The sequence below is a fragment of the Papio anubis genome, chromosome 12 (assembly GCF_008728515.1).
Source record: "Papio anubis isolate 15944 chromosome 12, Panubis1.0, whole genome shotgun sequence".
Classification (NCBI taxonomy): Eukaryota; Metazoa; Chordata; class Mammalia; order Primates; family Cercopithecidae; genus Papio; species Papio anubis.
Genome location: NC_044987.1, coordinates 102,388,924 through 102,413,956, shown reverse-complemented (window position 1 = coordinate 102,413,956; position 25,033 = coordinate 102,388,924). Strand labels below are relative to the sequence as shown.

Here is a 25,033-nt window from a genome sequence, read left to right as displayed (position 1 = left end):
CATTCTCTTCCCGATACGTATCCATATAATTATAGATAGGGTACATTACATATGCCCACAAAAGACAAAACAGCAGGAAAGACAAAGGTGGATTCATCTGAAGAGATGTGTGTGTTTATCTATATCCAGTCTTCTTTCTGGTTCTTGCTGTTTCTGTTCCTTATGTCTGTTTTTTCAGTTGATCGTAGCCGTAAATCCATCATCATTGGTGGGAGCTAGCGGATTCTGACGAGAAAACAGGCTGTGGTCTTCATAAGCACGCCTACATGCTGGCCACTGCCCTCCCATGCTCGCACACCCATCAAGAACCAGAGAACTTAGATTGTTGCTTTTTTATTTTTAGTCTGTCTTGGTTCCACTCACCCTCAGTGAGTAAGTAACCCCGTTAGCCACTGCTTCTGTTTATATTTATTTAGAAAAGAAGGAAAATGCATTTTAAGAAAATCAAATGCATAATCTGTTCCACTTCTTATTTATTCTGTGGCTGCTTTGGACAGTGGAAAGCTCAGAGGAAGTATAATAACTTTTATTATTTCTTGTTTTCTGTGGCTTTCTCTCAAGTTCTCATCAGACAGTTTTGCTAATAACATAAAATTTCATCCTAACGATAAGCCTGATTTTAAATTGCAAAGAAAAAGGTAGTAGGGCCAGGAGCAGTGGCTCATGCCTGTAACCCCAGCACTTTGGGAGGCCAAGGCTGGCAAATCACTTGAGGTCAGGAGTTCAAGACCAGCCTGGCCAACATGGTGAAAACCCATCTCTACTAAAAATATAAAAATTAGCCAGGCATGGTGGCACATTCCTGTAATCCCAGCTACATGGGAAGCTGAGGCACGAGAATTGCTTGAACCCACGAGGCAGAGGTTGTAGTGAGCTGAGATTAAACTGCTGCAGCCATCCTGGGTGACAGAGCAAGATTCTGTCTCAAAAAAAAAAAAAAAAAAAAGTGGGAAGTATTTTTTATATATGTAAATTAAATATACTTTTCCTCCTCTGTGTCTAGTCCTGTTAAAATTGAAGATACAGGCTTATAATGGCTTTAACTATTTATTAATTTTGTTGTCTCTTCTCTATTTTCTTATAGGCATCAGTAGCAAGTCACTTAAAATAGAAAGGGCCTGTCAGTTTGGGGGGAAGCAAGGAAGTTACGAGCCAGATAGAGTACATCTGACCCTGGAGCCACCCTATGACAAAAGGTGATAGAAAGAGATGGAATAGCTAGTGGGAGATTTAAATGTTCACAATAATAATCACTGGCCAGGTGCGATAGCTCACACCTATAATCCCAGTGCTTTGGGAGGCCAAGGCAGAAGGATCATTTGAGGGCAGGAGTTCCAGAGCAGCCTGGGCAACATATCGAGACTCTGTCTCTAGAAAAAATAAAAATGAAAAAATTAGCCAGGCATGATGGTGCACGCCTGTAGTCTAACTACATCCCACCTAGGCTAAGGTAGGAAGAGCGTTTGAACCCAAGGAGTTCCAGGCTGCAGTGAGCTATGATCATGCCACTGCACTCCAGCCTGGGTGACAGAGTGAGACCCTATCTCTAAAAAAATTAAAATAATGGCCAGCATGGTGGCTTACGCCTGTAATCCCGGCACTTTGGGAGGCTAAGGCAGGTGGATTGCTTGAGGTCAGGAGTTTGAGACCAGCCTGAGCAACATGGCAAAACTTTGTCTCTACAAAATGTACAAAAATTAGCCAGGCATGGTGGCATGTGACTGTGGTCACAACTATTTGGGGAGCTGAGGTGGGAGGATTGCTTGAGCCCAGGAAGTGGAGGTTGCAGCAAGCCCACGTGACGTCACTGCACTCCAGCCTGGGCAACAGAGCAAGACCCTATCTCAAAAAAAGAAAAAAAAAAAGAATAAAATTAAAGAATACACAAAATAATAATAGCAGTTGCAGCTAACATTTACTGGGTTCTCACTGTGGGAATTCACTGTGCCAGGTGTTTTTCATCCATAGACGAAGGAAAAGCAGGCTGAGTTCCCAGAGACTTACAGCAAAAAGAAAAGGACATCATAGGGAGCCAGCCTGTGTAGCCTTTGAATGAGAAAGGCCAGCCTTTGAATGAGAAGGCTTGATCTGATCCAGGAACTACCACTTATGCGGCAATTTTGTCCTTTGCTGAGCCTCATTTTCCATGTCTATAAAAATGGGAATTAGGCCTGGCGCGGTGGCTCAAGCCTGTAATCCCAGCACTTTGGGAGGCCGAGACGGGTGGATCACAAGGTCAGGAGATCGAGACCATCCTGGCTAACACGGTGAAACCCCGTCTCTACTAAAAAAAAAAATACAAAAAACTAGCCGGGCGAGGTGGCGGGCGCCTGTAGTCCCAGCTACACGGGAGGCTGAGGCCGGAGAATGGCGTGAACCCGGGAGGCGGAGCTTGCAGTGAGCTGAGATCCGGCCACTGCACTCCAGCCTGGGCGACAGAGCGAGACTGCGTCTCAAAAAAAAAAAAAAAAAGGGGATTTAATACCATTTTCTTTTCCCTGCCCCACGGAATTCTTATGGGGATCAAAAGTGATAATGCATATAAAAATGGTTTGCATAATTCTACCATGTCTGCAAATATGATGAGCCATCAGCACTATTAAAAGTGAGGCGACAGAGGATTGGCAGTGCACTGACAGTCCGGGAAAGTGGCGCACCTGCCTTCAGGCAGGAACTCTGTTATCCGTTCATCAATAAAGAACAAAGGCATGATAAAATAATCAAGAGATAAGAAATAAGATCGTTTCAGCCACCCGCTGGCTGGAGCTGAAGGAGAACTCTGATAAATTGTGCCTTTTGTTACACAGGTGCCATCCCACCTGTGTCTGTGTGCCTTAAATGAAGGAAAGTAATAAGAGCAGGTACTGTTGATTAGATGCTTATCTGTGCCATGTACCAGCAGCTTAATTTACCATCTCTTCCTTTTAAAAAAAATGATTTTTTAATCTTCTCAAGAATTCCTGATTAGCATTATCATTATTCATACCATTATTACTATATTCACTCTCATTTCTAATTGGCTTGCCCAATGTCACATGGCTAGTTAGCAGAAGAAACAAGATTTGGACCCAGATCGGCTGATTCAGGAGCCTTGATTTTTTTTTTTTTTTTTGAGATAGAGTCTTGCTGTGTCATATTGTCCAGACTGGAGTGCAGTGGTGTGATCTTGGTGTACTGCAACCTCCACCTTCCAGGTTCAAGTAGTTCTCCTGCTTCAGCCTCCTAAGTAGCTGGGATTACAGGCATGCACCACCAGGCCCAGCTAATTTTTGTATTTTTAGTATAGATGAGGTTTCACCATGTTGGCCAGGCTGGTCTCAAACTCCTGACCAAGTGATCTGCCCGCCTCTGGCTCCCAAAGTGCTGGGATTACAGGCGTGAGCCACTGTGCCCATCCTGAGCCTGTACTCTTAACCATTGCACTATGCAAGACCTACTTAGGTGTTAGGGCCTAACTGCCTAACTGCCCTTTGTAGAGCTCTAGAGTTTTAAGGTAGCACCTCAGGCCTTCTTTCCTCAACTTCTCGTCTGGGTGAGAGCTGTTGAAGAGAAAGTTGGCTAAAAAAGGCTTTGTTTTTATAGATATTAAATATTAAGATTCCTTACAAGATTTTCATTTGTTATTTCTTTGAGACAGGGTCTCAGTCACCCAGGCTGGGGTGCAGTGGTGCAGGCTGCTCACTGCAGCCTAAACCTCCTGGGTTCAAGCCATCCTCCCACCTCAGTCTCTCGAGTAGCTGGGACTACAGGCGTGTGCCACCATGCACAGCTAATTTTTTCATTTTTATTTTTTATGGAAATGAGGTCTCACTATGTTGCCCAGGCTGGTCTTGAACTCCTGGGCTCAAGCAATTCTCCCGTCTTGGCCTCCCAAAGTGCTGGGATTACAAGCATGAGCCACTGCACCAGACCTAGATTTCTATTTTTTAAAATGTATATATATTAAAACATTTTTTTCAGTCTGGGTGCAGTGGCTCACAACATCCTTATTTTACAGGTGAGAAAACTGAGGCCTAGAAAAGTTGTGCCCAGATAGGTATAATCCTTTGCCGAAGTCAGACCAAGTTCTTTTCTCTATCATGATGTGTCTCTATAGTAGGCTTTTCCCCCCTAAAACAACATAAAAACCTTCATTCTGGCCTTAAAGCCGCCCCCCTCCACCCCCCGCAGAAAGAAATGTAAAATTCTGCCTCTTTTTCAAAGGTTGCGTGAGGTATATCACCACTGGGAGGGCGAGATGTTTTCTCTTGCCTTTACTCACCATTAGGAGGGATTAAGGTTTAATCTCCAGTTTAGCTCTTGTGCCTGTTTAACCATTTCTGTTCAATTAAGAACAGGAATGGGTTTCAGGAGTTTGTAACAAGACCTGCTTCTTGGAGAATTATACCTTGGCCCTAAGGTGTCCGTTTCAAAGGGCCCGCCCTGTCCTCCTGTTTCCAGACAAAAATGGGAGGTGGTAACACCTGGTAGAGCTGCATGAGCACGTGAGTGGTGGTGCAAATTCTAGGCTGGAGTCACTTCTTTGATGGGCTGCCGGAGCCTTTGGGCGCTTATGGTGCCAAGATCCTGCTCTACATTTTGGCGTCCAAAACTGCCTTCCATTTCCTCAATAATGGGTAGGAAACTGTGTCCATGCCAGAGTAGCTAGCCCTGTTGCTATTAGAGAGGCTTTTTTTTACTCCTGGCACTGGTGCTTCCTTCCACAGTGACATACGGCTGCCCACCCTGGCCATGTGCAGCCTGTGTTTCACGTCCTCAAACTTTGTTTTTTTGTTTTTTGTTTTTTGTTTTTTGTTTTGAGACGGAGTCTGCCTCTGTAGCCCAGGCTGGAGTGCAGTGGCCAGATCTCAGCTCACTGCAAGCTCCGCCTCCCGGGTTTACGCCATTCTCCTGTCTCAGCCTCCCGAGTAGCTGAGACTACAGACGCCCGCCACCTTGCCCGGCTAGTTTTTTGTATTTTTTAGTAGAGACGGGGTTTCACCGTGTTAGCCAGGATGGTCTCGATCTCCTGACGATCCGCCCGTCTCGGCCTCCCAAAGTGCTGGGATTACAGGCTTGAGCCACCGCGCCCGGCCACGTCCTCAAACTTTCTAAGACAGGACCTCCCCCAGAACAAAGCCTTGCCTTGGTCCTCCAGTCGCTAATGGCCCCATCATGATGAACACACCCCCAAGGGTTCGACACAGTACAGGGGATTCTTATCAGATCAGGCCTGTGGTTTAAGCCACCAGTGGTGGCTCAGGATGGCCATGGGTCTCCTAAAACCTGAGCAGATTGCCATGGTATGTCCTACATGACCCTGGGAAGAATGTTGAGATCCTGGTTAGAAATGCCTGAATTTCTTTAAATCTTTACCTGCTGTATATAAACAGTTCCTGGAGAGTTGTTTTTGTTCATTTTAAACATTGCCATAAAATTGTTACTGTGTCTGATTTAACACTTTGCCTAGAACAAAGATACAGCCAAATAGAAATAGACTAAATACATTTCTAGCTTGGTGTTTGGCTTAGTCATAATAAAATATAAAACTAAAGGGGCAGCCGGGTGCGGTGGCTCACACCTGTGATCCTAGCACTTTGGGAGGCCAAGGCGGGCGGATCATGAGGTCAAGAGATTGAGACCATCCTGGCCAACATGGTGAACCTCCGTCTCCACTAAAAGTACAAAAAATTAGCTGGGCATGGTGGCAGGCGCCTGTAGTCTCAGGTACTTGAGAGCCTGAGGCAGGAGACTTGCTTGAACCCGGGAGGCGGAGTTTACAGTGAGCCGCGATAGTGCTACTGCACTCCAGCCTGGCGACAGAGCAAGACTCCGTCTCAAAAAAAAAAAACCTAAAGGGGCTTTCTGCCGCCATTGGAACACACTGAAGATGCTCTGGGGAGTAATGAGCTGGCAAAGGATAGTGTTCATAATGGCCCAAATACTTTACCCCACAGGTATCATTCGAGGCCATTGCTTCTCATTCCTTTTGTAAGGTCATTTCCCATTCAGTCAACTAATTATCATTTCCCTCCATTTGTAATATAAAACAACAGTGCTGCCAGAGGAGATAAAATTGAATATCACAGCCTTCTCTTCTTCTGGGTCTTTGCTTGACAGGAACATGGCCCTAGTAGGGTAGCAATCTTTCTGTGACTTGTGATACCAACTGCTACATGAGGAGTGAAGCCATCAGATGTCTTGCCTCCTTCTTCCCTTCCCCCACACCGTCCCTCACTCCCTTCCCCCTCCTCACAGAGTAGCACTGAGAAGTATTTACTCAGCTGTGGCCTGGTAACAAAGCCTTGGTGCCCTAGGGATTGGAAGGGGTGGTGTGGTCATGCCCCGAACTATCCATGTCCTTCCGAGCATCTCTTGGCAGAGCAACCTGGCTGAGGATGAGTGTCATTTAGAGTGAGCCTTCACAACCCCTGCATAAAAGAACATAAAAACAATTGCAGCTGAAAATTGGAGAGTCCACACATGGGCTGTGGTATTCTCTGGCCTCTGTGGTAGTCCTATTGAGATCATGCAGCCAACCAACTAGAGGCTGTTCAGTCCTCTGGGATTCCCATGGCTTATAGCATTTCATTATCTTCAACTCTTGTCCAGCACTAGCTCACTCAATCAACATGCAGGCACTCACACAAATGAATTTAGACTGAGTCCCATTTCATCCCCCATGCATTTAGAGCTAAAAGTCTTTGACTTCAGGCTTTAGGGAAGGCTTTCTCTGAAGGAATGAATATATGGCCCCAGTTCCTTCCATCTGGCACTCCTCCATGGGTCTTCTTTAGTGACCCTGGCAAAGGTACCATTTCCCAGGAAGAGGAGAGGTATCCGATCTACAACTACCTTCCACCACAGTTCTGAGCAAATGTGGGTACGCATGGTGGTCTGCAAGGAGGATGTAGAAATGACTAAGCTGCTCCCACAGAGCTTCAGAAGCAGGACTTGCCACAGCAAGAATTCAGTCCAGATGTCAAAAAGACATCCTTTTCCTACAAGTGAGAATGAGTTAGCCCTTGAATATATTGGGAATCAATAATTTCTGACTAGATTCATTTTCTTGGCTAAAGTAAATTCATCTAACACTCTCTAGGATTAGAGTGGATATGACCAACAGAAGAATATTTTGAGTCAGAGCGCTGCTTATCTTGAAAGCAGTAGTATTCATGCTAGAATTGTAACAGCAATAAAGTGAATTTCTGCAAAGTGAACCCTAGGCTTCCTTTGGTTTTCACAGAAAAATCAGTGACACGGCCTGGTGCAGTGACTCATGCCTGTAATCCCAGCACTTTGGGAGGCTGAGGCGGGTGGACCACCTAAGTTCAGGAGTTCGAGACCAGCCTGGCCAACATGCTGAAACCTCTCCTCTACTAAAAATATAAAGATTAGCCTGACGTGGTGGTGCGTGTCTGTAGTCCCAGCTACTTGGGAGTCTGAGGCAGGAGAATCGCTTGAACCCGGGAGACGGAGGTTGCCATGAGCCGAGATTGTGCCACTGCACTCCAGCCTGGGCAACAGAGTGAGACTCTGCTGAAAAAAAAGGAAAATCGGTGATACATTCTTATGAAAAGAAATATTCAAGCTGATTGAAGTGAGCACTTGGTGCGAAGGCCAATAAGCCCATGAAGTGTAGTACACTGGCCATGGTTTATCATGTTTACTGAGAATTATAGTGCCTAGCATGTAGGGGGTTTTCCTTTTTTCACACTTCACAACTACTGGCTTCTCCTCATACACCTGTAAGTTTGCAGAAATGCCTCCTGTGCCTGGGGACCTCCCATCTCTGTGTTCACACAGTGACCAGAACTTTATCCCTATGAATTTTTATTTGGGTCACTATGTGAGGCATGTTTTTATGTATTCATTCCTTCAACAGATGTATACTGCAATGCACCAGGCATTGTGCTAATTGCTTTAGCTAAGTTCAAAGATTCCTTAATTTCAGGACTTCAAGTTTTAATCAGTTAATAATTATAAAATAATGCTACCACTTATTAAGTACTTTGCTAACTATTTTCAGAAAAGTATATATATTACCTCTTTTGATCTTTTACAATTCCATTAGGTAGGTACTGTAATTATTACACTTTTAAGACAAGGAAACCAAGGTTCAGGGAAGTTGTACAGCTTGTCTAAGTCATGCTGGTGGCAAGTAGTAGAGCCAGGTTTTGCAGCCAGGTCATCTGATTGCAAAGTCAGAGTTTGGCACTAATATAGCTGCCCTGCCCAACTACCCTGCGCTGTTTAAAGTGGCCTGTCTGAAGGGTATCTGTATGTTTAACTTAGATGTAAAGTCTGTTAGTCATCTAGTGTGAATAATCCTATCATCAGAAGTCCTTCACAAACCAGCTGGATCCCACCTGCTAGGGTGGAACTTGCAGGACCTTCAGAGCCTGTGCTAGGCCTAGGTCTGAATCTCAGCCCTCTTCCTAGCTGTTTCCTTGAGAAAATGATTACACCTCACTGAGCCCTAGTTTCTTTATTTCTAAAATAATAATAGCAAGTACTAACAGATGGCCCTTATGATGGGTCAGACACTGTTCTAAGCACTTTACATTAACTCACAACAACTCTGCAGTGTTCATACTGTCATTTCATAAATGGGGAAAGTGAAGCATGGAGAGCTTAAAGGTCAAGTAACTTGAAGTCAGTGGCAAAGCTAGGATTTGGACCCGAACAATCTAACTCCCAAGTCCATGCTATTAACCATAATGCTATGCTGTGCTGCCTCTGGAGAAGATAGGATCAACGGCGTAAAACACCTCTGGTCTGGAGCCAGCCACACAATTGGTGAGACTAGTGCAAGGCTTAGAAGAAGAAAATTTGGCAGTCTGACCACCCATGAAAGGAGACACACAAATTTGTGGAGAGTGTTCTGATTTTGATCTTACACCAAAACCTTATTATGTCTTTGCCTTTGAACTTGCAGGACCTACTGGCTGACACTCTTCTAATTGTGGGGAGATTTCTAGAGAAAGTGTCTATTGATACACAATACTTAACTTCCCTGCACCTGCCAGGTAGAAGAGTGGCGGGCATGAGATGAGGATGGGGATGAGAGACCACGGTGTGGCCACCAGCACAGGTGTCCCCCAGCCCATGTCCTCTGGCCTAACTGAGGCTGCTGTGCTGGGGCCTCAGTCTTCGCTGTTAACAGTAATTAGAACCTTTAAGACTCGGTTTCTTACGTGGAAAATGTCAATTCACTTGAATTGTCTCCTTGATCCAGTTCATCTGGAGCTATTTAGTTCCTGCAGTTAGTTTGGAGGAGAAAACAAGCTCTTAAGCCTCACACATTATAGCTGATAAGATCAAGGTGCTGACAATGTTAGCTGAGTGGGCTTTGGAGCCAGACTGCCTGGGTTTGAATTCCAGTTCTACCTCTTAAGTGTGCACAATCTGAGTTTTTGTTTCTGTGAAATGAGGGTAATAGTAGTGAAGATTAGTGAGGTAACATATGTAAACCCCTTAGATCAGTGCCTCCCCAAGAGGAAGTGCTCGATAAATGTTAACTGTATTATTGTTAAGCCCCTCCTGCCATCAGCTTCCCTTCTCTCCCTTCGAGCCTGAGATCTTGCTCAGGGAAGACAGGTCCCCTTCCTCTCCCCTATCCTGGACCCTCCTCTCCTTGCTCACCAGCTTATTTCATCCCTCTAAGCTTTCTCATCCTCATCTGTGAAGTGGTACTGAGAATAATGGAGTCTACTTCATAAGGTAGTATGCTGTGAAGGCTAAGTGAGTTAATTTTTTAAAATTTTTTATTTATTTTTGGGGGGGGATGGAGTCTTGCTCTGTTGCCCAGGTTGGAGTGCAGTGATGTGACCTCAGCTCACTGCAACCTCTGCCTCCTAGGTTCGAGTGATTCTCCTGCCTCCCGAGTAGCTGGATTACAGGCACCTGCCACCATACTGGGATAATTTTTGTATTTTTAGTAGAGATGGGGTTTCGCCACGTTGGCCAGGCTGGTCTCAAACTTCTGACCTCAGGTGATCCACCTGCCTCGGCCTCCCAAAGTGCTGGGATTACAGGCATGAGCCACTGCACCTGGCCTAAGTGAGTTAATTCAAGAGCTGAGCACAGATCTCCATGACTACTCACTCTCTTTACAGTTATTGCTGGAGCACAAAGGGCTGCGAGAGGGCCTTTGAGATCTTGGACAGTTCTAAGATCTGAAGGACCCAAAATAGACAGGAGCATTAGGGTGAACTGGTGCCCAAATGCAGGCCACAGAAGCTAGGGGGACTGCTAGCTTGTTCATCATAATGGGAAGCCTGGAACAGAGCAGGCACATGGGAATAGGAAGTGAGTGGCCACTGCAGGAGAGTGTTCAAAACGGATTTGGCTCAGGCAACCCAACAGAGAACTTTCAAGGCAGAACACTTTTAGGTGTTTAAATGTCCAAACTCAGCAACACCCAGGCTCATGCCTGTAATCCCAGCACTTTGGGAGGCTGAGGTAGGAAGTTTGTGACTAGCCTGGGTGACAGCACAAGACCCCGTCTCTATAAAATTTTTTAAATGAGTAGGGCTTGGTGGCATATGCTTGTAGTCCCAGCTACTTGGGAGGCTGAGGCGGGAGGATCGCTTGAGCTCAGGAGTTCAAGACTGCAGTGAGCTATGCCACTGTACTCCAGCCTGGGTAACAGAGTGAGGCCCCCCATCTCAAAATTAATTAATTAATTAATTAAAATTTAAAATGAAAAAAAACCTCAGCAACAAATACCTTCCTCCTCTCTTCTCCTTGCCTCCAGAATTTAAAAAACAGAACCAAAACAAACTCCCACTGTTTGATGTTACTAAGTTCTAGACATTCTGCTAAGCACTTTATAGACATCATCTGTCTTACAATTGACTTTAACCCTGAAAAGTGTCGGTATCACTTGCATTTTACAGATGAGAAACTGAGACTTACAGATGTTAAGCAATTTGCCCAAGATTACATACCTGGTGAATCGCAGAGCCAAAATTTGAATCCTAGCCTATGGAGCAGAAAGGGAACAAGCTCTCATATGCTTATCAGTATTCTGATTTTGAAACAAGTCTTACCACTCATAGTTCTCTCAATACCCACTGTACAACAGCTGAGGAGTGTCTCGAAGTAGCAGAAATCATCTGCCCTTGATATTATTTGGTCACTACTTCAGTAGAATTAGAACTCCTCTCTCCACATCCCCAACACAGAGTCTGCGTGGAAGAATAATAATAACAATAATATAACTACTCTCTCCACAATTAAAAGTTGTTTATTTGCTTACATTTTCATTAATCTCTTTATCTGACTACTGTCCTCACTTAACATTTAGAAGAGTCAAGTTCCAGAAGTGGTGAGCAGGATGTATTCTGTTTTTCATATTTTTAAGAGCTTTTGTTGTATTAGAGAAGCACACAGTGATTTTTGTAAATCATTCTTCTGTCCTCAGAAGCAAGTATTTGAAGTATATGAGTTAGAATAATATCAAAAACCTGAAGAGGGCCTAGGGTCTAGAAACCAGGAAGCTAATGTTGATTCCTAGCATTGTCTTTCTTAATCAAGTAACTCTCTCTCTCTCTCTCTCTCTCTCTCTCATTTTTTCACTTTCCTTCATTCTGTTATCTTCCCAAGGATATTTTGTAGGTAATTTGGGGGATAAATGTAAGTTCCTATGAAACACTCTGACTCTCCCTAAGAATGCTATCAGATATATCCGCCAAAGTTTAGCCTAGAAAAGCACTGATGATTCAAAGATAGAACTTTCCTTTATTTACTCCCTGCCCTGCCAGAAATCACTCTTCTCTTCTCTCTAGATGGGGAGTTCTGGAGTGAGAATAAAGTGGGAACACATTAGATTCAGTGGCTTTTCTCCCTTCCCTTCACCTTTTTCCTCACCCCAAGCCTGAGACCACGAGTGGCGATGACTCCCTCCCTTGAAGAACAAGACCTCCTGCCAGGCTGTGCCCGAGGTCAGGCGAGTGGGAAGAGGAGAGTGCCACAAAACCATCTTGATCCTTTGACCTATATTGACGCTGAGTCTGTTCCTTTGGTGTTTCTGACTTTGGCAGTGTGGTTAGTCAAACTCTCTGTCCCCACCTTGAATTGAGCTTTGATGAAAAAGTACTAGGAACCCAGGCCTTTCCCTGGAGATTTGGGGTTTTTGTCTTGGAAAAGCATCAACCGAACTAACAGGGGCAGAAGATCTGGATTCCTGTGGCTTGGGCTAACTTAGATCCAAAGAAACCAAGTGCCTATGATCATCATCTTCATTCCCCAAATGTAGCCATGCCCTCTGGATTCCCTCCTCTCACTCATCCTCCTCCCGGTTAGGCAGGCTTCAGGGTGGATTGCTCTCACTTTAGCATCACCGGGCCCTTCCATATTCGAAATGCTTTGTTATATGATAATACTTGCACATTCTTACTCCTTGGCTGATCTAAAATCTTTTGCCTTCAGTACATGCAGCAACAAAATAACTTAAGCATCAGTGTATTTCTTCTCCCTTGGAATCCTATAAATCTCTCTGAGATTCGCCTCTCTAGGTTCTCTGCTGGACCACAGAGCCTCATCCTGGCTCACCTCTCCCAAAGCACTGCTTCTGTATATCAGGAATCATTTGGTTACCTTGACTGTATATCTTGGACCTTTGTCTTGGCTTCCTATAATAGGATGACCAGATTTGTGTTCAGGCATTCAAAAGAAGCCAGCCTGCTGCAGTACTGGATGACAGAGTAATGAGGTCTGTGGGTTTCTATGCTATACTCTTCTCCTCCATACACAGCAAGACTGTTTGCCTTAGTACTGCTTCCAGATACTCTGTGGATGGTCTTTGGGCATGTGGTGGGAAATGTTACCATGCCAGAGAATTTCAGCAGATTTAACTGACTTTGAAATGACTTGTTCTTCCAGATTTTTATATACAGGGAAACCCAAAGAAGGCTGATGAAGGTGCCTCTCTTGTTTGCTCTCTTCACTCGACCAACTTTCATGCCAGTGAAGCTCCTTTGGCCAAAATGTTGTAACTGGATGCTTCCCACCCAGGAAAAGCTTTGTAGAAATATTGATCTTAAAAATCTCACACCTGGAGGTTAGAGACTAGCATACCCTTAACACTGACTTGCTTTTAAAAGAGCAGCTCTACCAAGACCAGGTCTGAAACTCATGAAATGAACAAAAAGAGGGCAGTGACTTGAAATGCAGAGACCTAATGTGTTCCTCTCCATTTCCACTTCAGATTTGCTGACCATGAAAGAATATCACTGTTTGCTGCAATTACTGTGTCCTGATTTCCCGCTGGAGCTCACTCAGAAAGCAGCCAGGTACGTCTCCTGGATTCTTGAAACCAACTCAGCTCTCTGTGGGCCACTGCTTCCTAGAGAAACCTGAAGTGTATACAAATGAAAAAAAGGAGCATTTAGGGAAGAAACTGTCAGTGGGAGAGGGGTCTATTTGGGATGTGCCCCAAAACATAATAGATTCTGCATTTCCAAAGGGAAGCGAAATGATCCTTTGTGGTTTCTGTGGGGAGCCTCAGGGTCTGAAGATAGAGTTGGAGGGTAGCGAGATGAAGAAGAAGAAAAAGCCCAAACTCCTCCAATCCCCCCTCACACACACGCACACCCTAGAGGATATTCTGAGAAAAGAGGGACTGCATTTTTGTGTTTTCATGCTACTGTAAAGATACTACCCAAGACTGTGTAATTTATAAAGAAAAGAGATTTAATTGACTCACAGTTCCGCGTGGCCTCAGGAAACTTACAATCATGGCAGAAGGCAAAGGGGAAGCAAGGACCTTTTCCACATGGTGGCCAGAGAGAGAAGCACAGGCAGGGGAAATGCCAGACACTTATAAAACCATCAAGTGTCTTGAGAACTCACTCACTATCACAAGAACAGCATGGGGGAAACTGCCCATGTGATCCAATCACCTCCCACCAGGTGTCCCTCTCAACACCTGGGGATTACAATTCGGGTTGAGATTCAGGTGGGAACACAAAGCCTAACCATATCAGGGGGCAAGGGTTGGCAGTGACTTGTGATGAAGAGGGTTGAGGTTGGGGACCGGAAGCGCATAAAGGTGATAAAGCCCCAGTTGAAGGAAAGGCACATTATATTATTTATGCCAGAAGAAGCTTTTCAAGATCAGTCCAGAACCAAGACTTGGCAGAAATAGTTAGAAGCCCCTAATTTCTCTGTTAGGTTTCACCATCATTGACAATTTTTAACCACATGAGGTATATTGGACTATGCCTCAGTTAACTTTTACTTACTTAACTCAAAACCTGAGCTAGGCCAGGCACGGTGGCTCACACCTGTAATCCCAGCACTTTGGGAGGCCAAGGCAGGCAGATCACCTGAAGCCAGGTATTCAAGACCAGCCTGACCTACATGTTGAAACTCCATCTCTACTAAAAATACAAAAAAAAAGCCAGAAATGGTTGCGCTTGCCTGTAGTGCCAGCTATTCGGGAGGTAGAGGCAAGAGAATCACTTGAACCTGGGAGGCGGAGGTTGCAGTGAGCAGAGATCGCGCCATTGCACTCCAGCCTGTGCGACAGAGCAAGATTCCATCTCCAAAAAAAAAAAAAAAAACCCTGAGCTAGGGTTGCAAATGGAGGTGTAGCAAAAATCATGTTTATTGAAGAATGCCTTACCTTCCCTAAATCATATTGAATGCATTTACCTTCACTGTTCTATTTAAATTTGTTTACCTTAACTATCTCACCTAATCCTTGTAAAAACTTTTACTTCCCTTTCAAATGATCCTTTGTGGTTTCTGTGGGGAGCCTCCGGCTCTGAAGACAGAGTTGGAGGGTGGTAAGAGGATTAGGTAAACAACAACAACAAAACACACACACAAATACACACCCACACTCCCACACGTACCCCTAGAGGATATTCTGAGAAAAGAGGGGGCAAGGGTTGGCAGTGACTTGTGATGAAGAGGGTTGCAGTTGGAAACCAGAAGGGCGTGAAAGCAGCGGGCACAGTAGCTCATGCCTGTAATCCCACTACTTTGAGAGGCCAAGGTGGATGGATCACCTGAGGTCAGGAGTTCGAGACCAACCTGACCAACATGGTGAAACCCCGTCTCTGTTAAAAATACAAAAATGAGCCTGGCGTGGTGGTGGGCACCTGTAATCCCAGCTGCTTGGGAGGCTGAGGCAGGAGAATCACCTGAACTTGGGAGGCAGAGTTCAAGTGAGAGGTTGCAGTGAGCCGAGATTGTGCCACTGCACTCCAGCATGGGGGAAGAGTGAGACTGGGTCTCAAAAAAAAAAGGCGTGAAAGTGATGAAGCCCAGTTGAGGGAAGGGTACTGTTACTGCTCACTTCACTGAAGTGGGAACTGAGGCTCAGACAGGGTGACAATGTTGTGCGAATATACTGATAGTTTGTAAGTAGCAGTGGCGGGACTAGAACTGCAGTCAGCCTGAATCCAGAGATGGGGGATCAGGAGCACAAGGAGATTCAGAGTCTCCTCATGCTCCCACCTCCCTGTGTCATGGCATCATTTCTGCTTTGTGGTTTGACCCACTGAAAACAAAGCTGCACTGGCTGCACTGCACCAAGAATCACCTCACTCCTTTTGAAACGTGCCAGCCAACTCCTCTGCTGACTTGGAAGAAGGGAGCTCCATTGCTCCCAGTGACAGACGCCAGCCTCAAGGTGGGGCAGGCTGTTTTGCAGCTCACAGCTCATGACCTAGTTTTGCTGGTCACGTGCGAAACCTGTTTAGTGATCACACACTCAAAATTGTGTAGGTTTTTTTCTCCCTCATTATTCAGTGGATACTTTTCTTTCCTGATGGCAACTGGCCACTGGTAAAAGCTGCAGTTCAGGTTTTATAATTTTAATTTATCTGCTATCCAAAGGAGATTTGGATATTTTTTTCTTCACTGAAAAAAAAAAAAAAGTATGGGAGATTATCTCTTGTAATTTAAAAGCAGCCAAGTGGAGTTAGCTTTAAATTTCCATGATCGTTCCCTTTTGGGCAGAAATCATTTTATTTTAAAAAATTTTTTCGTTTGTTTGTTTTCTTTGAGACAGAATCTCACTCTGTCGCCCAGGCTGGAGTGCAGTGGTGCAATCTCGACTGACTGCAACCTCCACCCCGCCTCTCCCTGGGTTCAAGTGATTCTCCTGCCTCAGCCTCCTGAGTAGCTGGAATTATAGGTGTGCACACCATGCCCGGCTAATTTTGTTGTTGTTGTTGTTGTATTTTTAGTAGAGATGGGGTTTCACCACGTTGCCCAGGCTGGTCTCAAACTCCTGACCTCAAATGATCTGCCCACCTAGGCCTCCTAAAGTGCTGGGATTACAGGCATGAGCCACCGCAGTCAGCCTGGGCTCAGATCGTTTTAAGGAAGATTCAGCCCCAAAATCTGGGGGGATAAACTCAGCATCCTTCAAGACTGAACTTAAGGCCGGGCATGGTGGCTCACACCTGTAATCCCAGCACTTTGGGAGGCTGAGACAGATGGAACACGAGGTCAGATTGAGATCATCCTGGCTAACATGGTGAAACCTCGTCTCTACTAAAAAAAAAAAAAAAAAAAAAAAAGAAAGAAAAATCAGCCGGGCGTGGTGGTGGGTGCCTGTAGTCCCAGCTACTCGGGAGGCTGAGGCAGGAGAATAGCGTGAACCTGGGAGGCGGAGCTTGCAGTGAGCTGAGATTGCTCTACTGCACTCCAGCCTGGGCCACAGAGCACTTCAGCCTGGGTGACACAGTGAGACTCTGTCTTAAAAAAATATAAAAATAAAAAATACTGAAGTTAAGAATGAAGGTATGACAATAATTAGAGAATTTCTAAATAAAGAAAAGGAACCATAAGTGTGAGTGTGTATGTCCCAAGAGGCAAGTAGGATCCATAGTAATCTTGTTTGCTGCTTAATCACTATCACTTAGCATAGTACCTAGATATATGCCAGACACTCCATAAATGCCTGCTGAATGAATCAGTATATGAGTGAATGTGTGAGTGAATGTTCCTTGTCTGGCATTTTACATGATTCTAATAGTCCATGATTCTAAGTAACTCTAAGAACAAGAGTCAACAACTATATCCTATATTTATTTGTTCATTTGTTTATTCATCAAATATTTCTTTTTAACAGCTTTTTGGGATACAATTCACATACCATACACTTCACCCATTTAAAGTGTAAAATTCAATGGCTTTTAATGTATTTCCAGAGTTGTGCATCCATTACCATGGTCTATTTTAAAATGTTTTCATTACCCTAAAAAGAAATCCTATACCCCTTAGCCGTTACTCTTCGGTCCCCACTCTGCCATCTTCCCCAACCCTGGGCAACCCCTAATCTACTTTCTGTCTCTATAGCTTTATCCACTGGGCATTTCAAATAAGTAGAATTGAGACCAGGCACAGTGGCTCACACCTGTAATCCCAGCACTTGGGGAAGCCAAGTGGGGAGAATTGCTTGAGCTCAGGAGTTCCAGACCAGCCTAGGCGACATGGTGAAACCCCATCTCTACCAAAAATATAAAAAACTTAGCCACGCGTGGTAGCATGTGTCTGTGGTCCCAATTACTTGGGAGGCTGAGGTGGGAGAATTGCTTGAGCCTGCGGGGCAGAGGTTGTAGTAAGCTGAGATCGCACCACTGCACTGCAGCCTGGGCAACAGAGTGAGACTCTGTCTTTAAAAAAAAAAAAATCAAATAAGTAGAATTGTATATGTGGTCTTGGCCAGATATAGTGGCTCATGCCTGTAATCCCAGCACTTTGGGAGACTGAAGCAGGTGGATCATTTGAGGTTAGGAGTTCAAAACCAGCCTGGCCAACATGGTGAAACCCTGTCTCTACTAAAAATAAAAAAATTAGCTGGGCATGGTGGTGCACGTCTATAATCCCAGTTACTCGGGAGGCTCAGGCAGGAGAATTGCTTGAACCCAGGAGGCGGAGGTTGCAATGAGCCGAGATCATGCTGCTGCACTCCAGCCTGGGTAACAGAGCGAGACTGTGTCTCCAAAAGAAAAAGAAAAAAAAAATGGCCAGGCACAGTGGCTTATGCCTATAATCCCAGCATGTTGGGAGGCCAAGGCGGGTGGATCACAAGGTCAAGAGATGGAGACCATCCTGGCCAACATGGTGAAACCCCATCTCTACTAAAAATACAAAAACTAGCTGGGCGTGGTGGCATGCGCCAGTAGTTCCAGCTACTTGGGAGCCTGAGGCAGGAGAATCGCTTGAACCCAGGAGGCGGAGGTTGCAGTGAGCCAAGATCGCACCACTGCACTCCAGGCTGGTGACAGAGTGAGACTCTGTCTCGGGGAAAAAAAAAATAAAAAAATTTTGTGACTAGTTTCATGTTTTAGGTTGGCGTAAAAGTAATTGAGGTTTTGCCATTATTTTCAATGGCAAAGACTGCAGGTACTTTTGCACCAACCTAATAGCACAGTGTTTTCATGGTTCATCCATCTTGCTGTATGTGTCAGTACTTCATTTCGCCAAATGTTTCTTGAGTGCTGATTTTGTGCCAGGAGCTATTCTGCAAATGAGGATACAGTCATGAATAAGATATAGTTCCTGCCCCTCAAAGAACTTGATTTAGAAGGCGACTGCTTAGGTACTGGTTACTGGCTGCCACCACTCTCTGATATATGACCTTGGTTTTGATCAATCACTCCAAAATACTGACCTCTTTTCCCTTTCCTGTGATGTGAGGGAGCTTATGAGAGTGAACCTTCGATATGCATCTTAGCCCCCCACAGCCACAGCTTTGCATTTGCCCCAGCTCTCTCCTCAGACCCTTCCAAACAATTGGATAACATGAAAGCACCACAAGATGTGAGTGTAGGTGGTAGAATCCTGTAAGAACCAAAAATTCTCCATACCAAGGTAGAATTATACAGTTATTGATACTAAGGGGCTTCCGGAATGGTATTCCTCTATTTGTGGCTGGAAACTTACCCACTCCTCACCTAGAGGCCTGCTGTTTGACAGAAACCTCAGACCTTTCTGTTTGAGCAGGAGGAAGCATCGTAGCCAGTCCATGTCAATAGCAGTGTGAGGGAATTATGGGAATGGCAGTAACAACAGAAGGGCCAAGGTTACCCACATGGCACTGGCTGCAGTTAGAGATGAATTCAGAATTAGGGTAAGTTTGTTTTCTCCCCGAGTATGAGCATCAAGCTTCTGTGTCAACCTCATCTCCTCAATGCCATGCTTTCCCTACTGTACTGCAGCTGATGCATATGTAGAAAAACTGTATGTATCCCAGAAAGCATCCCCTGATTTTGTAAGCTATTCTCATTTTGTCCTGAAGGTCAGGGTCCCAGCTTCCCCACACACATACCTATGCATCTGATCAGAACTGCAAATGGGGGTGGTAGAGACTTCAAGGCAGTTACTATTGCTAGAAGAGGAACTGCCCTCTCCCATCTCACTGCCAGGCTTACTTTATTCAGGACGCTGAAGTCTGGGGATGGGCTGCTGAAGGAGGCTCCAGTCTCTGATGATGTGTGCATAAAAGAATGTAATCCACAGGCAGCTGGAAGCCGGAGCCTGTTCAGGGGCATGGTGTCTCCACATGCGCCTGCCTTATGTGCTGCAAGCATCATGGCCAGGCCCTGGGGCAGCAGGTGTGAGCTGGAAAAACAGGAAAAGAAAAAGCAAACAGACTCCACGACAGCAGCCAAGCCAGAGATCCCCTCCATCTCACATATTCCTGCAGCTAGTGGAGTAGTTCTTTCATCCCCAAATGATAACAGAGCATCTCCCGCTCCCCATCCTCCATGGACTGGAAGCTTTCTGGATGGTTAAGAGCATGCAATTGGAACCAGACTTCTTGAGTTCAAATCCTGGTTTCACAACATACTAGCTGGGCCCTTGAGAAAGGTATTTAATTTCTTTGAGCCTGTTTCCTCATTCGTAAAATGGGAATAATAATAGTTGTAATGATTGAAGGAGAAGTATATGATGTGCTTAAAATGGTGGCTGGCACAGAGTAAACTTGTCATGATCGTTAGAAGTGGTAATATTGGCCGGGCGCGGTGGCTCACGCCTGTAATCCCAGCACTTTGGGAGGCCGAGGCGGGCGGATCACAAGGTCAGGAGATCGAGACCACGGTGAAACCTCGTCTCTACTAAAAATACAAAAAATTAGCCGGGCGCGGTTGTGGGCGCCTGTAGTCCCAGCTACTCGGGAGGCTGAGGCAGGAGAATGGCGGGAACCCGGGAGGCGGAGCTTGCAGTGAGCTGGGACCCGGCCCCTGCCCCCCAGCCGGGGCAAAAGAGCGAGCCCCCGTCCCAAAAAAAAAAAAAAAAAAAGAAGTGGTAATATTAACCTTGATCTAGAAGAACACAGACCCCATGGCATTAGAAAGATCTAGTGTACATCCCACCTGTGCCCCATTAACTGGATGACCTTGCGGATATCTCTAAGTTCTCTGGTCCCTGTTTTTATATCTGTAAAATGGGGATGACAATAATAATAGTAACTAACTCATAGGGTGTTTGTAAGATTTCAGTAACACCAACAAAACCATGAAAATTGCTTACCACATTGTAGACATTAAATAAGTAATAATTTTTTAATTTTTAGATGAAGTCTTGCTCTGTTGCCCAGGCTGGAGTGCAGTGGTGTGATCTTAGCTCACTGCAAACTCCACCTCCCAGATTCAAGTGATTCTTGTGCCTCAGCCTCCCAAGTAGCTAGAATTATAGATGCCCGCCACCACGCCTGGCTAATTTTTTGTAGTAGAGACGGGGTTTCACCATGTTGGCCAGGCTGGTCTCAAACTCCTAACCTCAAGCGATCCGCCTACCTCAGCCTCCCAAAATACTGGGATTACAGGCATGAGCCACCACGCCTGGCCAGTAATAATTTCTTGCTGTTACAATTATGTTGGCATTATTAATAGTACCAGATTTAAAAAAATAAATAAATGAGATGTTGCTGGGTTTCCAAAGCCAATGCTTCCTGGCCTTTTTGCACTTCACAGCAATCAGAAAATAATATATAACAAAAATCTCCAGTAAAGATAAGACTACTTGTGATTGGCCTGCAGGCTCTGGCCTCCTCCCAGCTGGGCCAAGGGGACCATCACACCTGTAAGTCATTTGAGACCCAAGTGACAAAGGGTTGGGAAGCTGTGTTCCAAGGGTGAAGATTTAAAGCACTGGTTCTTAAACTTGAGTACGCATCAGAGTCACCTGCAGGGCTTGTTAAACCACACATGGCCGGACCACATCCCCAGAGTTCAGTAGGTTTAGGGCAGGGCTCAAGAATTTATATTTCTAAAAAATTCCCAGGTGATGCTGATGGTCTGGGAAACACACGTTGAGAACCACTGCCATTCTTTTTTTTTTTTTTTCATTTTCTTTTTTTTTTTTTTTTTTTATTTTCTTTTTTTTTTTTTTTTTTTTTTTTGAGACAGAGTCTTGCTCTGTCACCAGGCTGGAGTGCAGTGTCGTGATCTGAGCTCACTGCAACCTCCGCCTCCCAGGTTCAAGCAATTCTCCCACCTCAGCCTCCTGTAGCTGGGACTACAGGCACATGCCACCATGCCCAGCTAATTTTTGTATTTTTAGTAGAGACTGGGTTTCACACTGTTGGCCAGGATGGTCCCAATCTTTTGACCTCGTGATCCACCTGCCTCGGCCTGCCAAAATGCTGGGATTACAGGTGTGAGCCTCCTCACCCAGCTGTATTGCCTGCCATTCTTATTCTGGCCAGGCATGGTGGCACACGCCTGTAATCCCAGCACTTTGGGAGGCTGAGGCAGGCGGATCACTTGAGGTCAGGAGTTCGAGACCAGTCTGGCCAACATGGTAAAACCCCGTCTCTACTAAAATACAAAAATTAGCCAAGCATGGCGGCACATGCCTGTAGTCCCAGCAACTCAGGAGGCTGAAGCAGGAGAATCACTTGAACCTGGGAGGCAAAGGTTGCAGTGAGCTGAGATCACGCCACTGCACTCCAGCCTGGGCAACAAGGCAAAACTGTCTCAAAAAATAAAATTAAAATTAAAAATTAAAAAAAGTATTGACTGGGCACAGTGGCTCATGCCTGTAATTCCAGCACTTTGGGAGGCCAAGGTGGGTGGATCGCGAAGTCAAGAGTTCGAGACCAGCCTGGCAAACCTGGCGAAATCCCATTTCTACTAAATACAAAAATTAGCCGGGTGGGGTGGCGTGCGCCTGTAATCCCAGCTACTCAGGAGGCTGAGGCAGGAGAACTGCTTGAACCCTTGAGGCAGAGGTTGCAGTGAACTGAGATCGTGCCATTGCACTCCAGCCTGGGTGACATAGCAAGACTTTGTCCCCCACAAAAAAATTATTTTAAAACGTTATTATTTTTTGAAATGGAGTCTTGCTCTGTCACCCAGGCTGGCATGCAGTGGTGCATTCATAGCTCGCTACAGCCTCAAACTCCTGGGCTCAAGTGATCTTCCCACCTCAGCCACCTGAGTAGCTAGGACCATAGGCACATTCTACAAAGCCCAGCTAATTTTTTATTTTGTAGAGATGGGGGCGGTGATCTTGCTGTGTTACTTAGGCTGGCCTTGAACTCCTGTCCTCAAGCATTCCTCTTGCCTCAGCTTTCCATAAATTTTTTTATTTTATCTTATTTTATTTTATTTTAAGATGGGGTCTTGCTGTGTTGCTTGGGCTGGACTCAAACTCCCGGGCTCAGGCAATTTTCCTGCCTCAGCCTCCCAAGTAGCTGGGACTACAGGTGCACACCACCACACCCAGCTAAGAACTTTTTTATAAAGAATTCCTACAAATTGGCTGGGCACAGTGGCTCACGCTTGTAATCCCAGCACTTTGGGAGGCTGAGGCAGGTGGATCACCTGAAGACAGGAGCTTGAGACCAGCCTGGTCAACATAGTGAAAACTCCTCTCTACTAAAAATACAAAAAAATTAGCTGGACACGGTGGCGGGCACCTGTAATTCCAGCTACTTGGGAGGCTGAGGCAGGAGAATCGCTTGAACCTGGGAGGTGGAGATTTCAGTGAACCAAAACCATGCCATTGCACTCCAGCCTGGGCAACAAGAATGAAACTCCGTCTCAAAAAAAAAAAAAAAAAAAATTCCTACAAATCAATAAGAAAAAGATTAAGGCTCTCAGTAGAAAAATTATATTGAGATACCTCTTCATACCTATCAAATTGGCAAAAATTTTAAAGTTTCATAATACAGATATTGGTGAGGATGTGAAACAGTGGGAATGCTCATAAACTGCGGGTGGGAATGTAAATTGTTACAATTACGTTCGGACAATTTAGCCAAATTTTAAAAGTCCAAGAGCTACCCCTGGGAATAAGGAAACATGCAGTATTGTTTGTAATAGCTGCCATTGGAACAATCTGCATGTCCCTCTGCCGAAGGAAAGAATAAAGTGTGGCATATTCATACCATAGTTGTGGAATTCTTTCCAGCAGCTAAAATGAATAGCTATATATGCATCAATCCTGATGAATGTCAAAATATCAAAGTTACAGAATGACAGAGTTTGAGAAAAAGCAAAACAAAGCTATATAATGTTTTAGGAACACAGACATTTGCATGAGTTAATTATAGTATAAAGACATGCAGAGGAATGCTAGACCCCCAAGTTTTAGTAAATCATGGTGATCCCCCCAGGAAGAAAGGTAGATGATAGGATGAGGGAGGGGTGCACAGGTGGCTGAAATGGTTATCTGTAATGCTGCATTTTACAAAGCTTTTGAAGACTGAAGCAAGGATAGTAAGACGTTATGGTATGATAAAATTGGCTAGTGGGGACACAGGTGTTTCTTACGTTATTCTCTGTAGTTTTCTAAGGTTCTAAACATTTCCTTTATATAAAAAATGATGGGGGGATTAGGTAGAGAGCAGTGAGAGCAAAAAGCATTTCGGGGAAAGCAAGCGGCATGGAAAAGAAGCTAGGCTCTCACCAGTGATGGCCTGGAGTTTGAGGCATTTGAGGGCAGAGGGAGGGAAAGTGGGGCTTTACAGGCCATACATTGGGTTTGGGTCTTTATTCTAAGGTCTGTGGACCAGTTCACCCCTAGCTGTCAGGCTTCTTGGGAGGTTCCAGAGTAATGAGGCCTTCAGACTGTCTGCAGGGAAGCAGCAGCACCCGGGCCAAAGCTTCCAGTCCTTCTGGGGGCATCTGCTCTAACAAACACTGAGACTGGGAGAAGTGAAAGGGGCAGCAGGAAGGCTTCATTACCATGAGACAGCACAGAGCCCACTCTTCCTTACCAGAAGTGGCCGCAGGTGGTCTCGGAACTGTGACTAGCGTCAGAGAGGCCTGTATTTGAAGTATAGCTCTTTCGCTCCTGTTTGTAACCTGTGTCAGGTTTCTTAATTCCTCTGAATGTCTGCGTTCTCCATAAAGGTACTCACTGAACTGACCTCACAGGATTAATACGAGCAGAAAATGAACTATGGGTGTGTAGTGCTAACAGCCTTTAGTGAATATTCACTATTATTATTATCATCATCATCATGTTGTTTCCCACACCCTCTGGATCAAGCATCTTAGGCATTTCAGGGCAGGTAGGGTTTGGGGTACCCTGGAGGTGCAGACCGGAGCCAGGGCAGAGCAATGACCTGGACATCCCATGCCACTTCAAGGGCCTAGGCTAGAGGCAGCTTGTGCAGCACAAGTGTGCCTCCAACACAGTCCAGAAGAGGAGCGACCCTCAGGAAATGACGCAGGACACCTTTGTAGCAGCCTTTTTCCTCCCACCTGGAGAAGGTAACCAGACATCGTGTCATCACTGCTTCTCTCATGGCCCTGACATTCAAACAAAAACCCTAGAGGTGCACTGTGAGCCCAAACAGACATGGGGACACCCTTCAGCCACCCTATGACTGACACTAGTCATGTGACCTCCTCAAAGAAGTCCATTCATGGAAAGTGGCTTTTCTTTTTTTTTTTTTTTCTTTTTGAGACAGAGTCTCGCTCTGTCCCCCTGGCTGGAGTGCAATGGCGTGATCTCAGCTCACTGCAAGCTCCGCCTCCCGGGATCATGCCATTCTCCTGCCTCAGCCTCCTGAGTAGCTGGGACTACAGGCGCCCGCCACCGCGCCTGGCTAATTTTTTTTTTTTTGCAT

At 45.3% G+C, this 25,033-nt stretch overlaps 1 protein-coding gene across 9 annotated transcripts in view; it reads left to right on the top strand.

Annotated features, from left to right (window-relative positions):
• C12H11orf49 (chromosome 12 C11orf49 homolog) overlaps positions 1 to 25,033 on the top strand; it is a 230,164-nt gene that overhangs the window by 188,749 nt on the left and 16,382 nt on the right. For all 9 annotated transcript variants that reach the window (XM_017948422.2, XM_021925827.2, XM_017948420.2 and 6 more), the window contains exon 4: positions 13,193 to 13,277. In XM_017948422.2, coding sequence (XP_017803911.1) covers positions 13,193 to 13,277 — 85 coding nt within the window. The remainder of the gene's footprint in view (positions 1 to 13,192; positions 13,278 to 25,033) is intronic.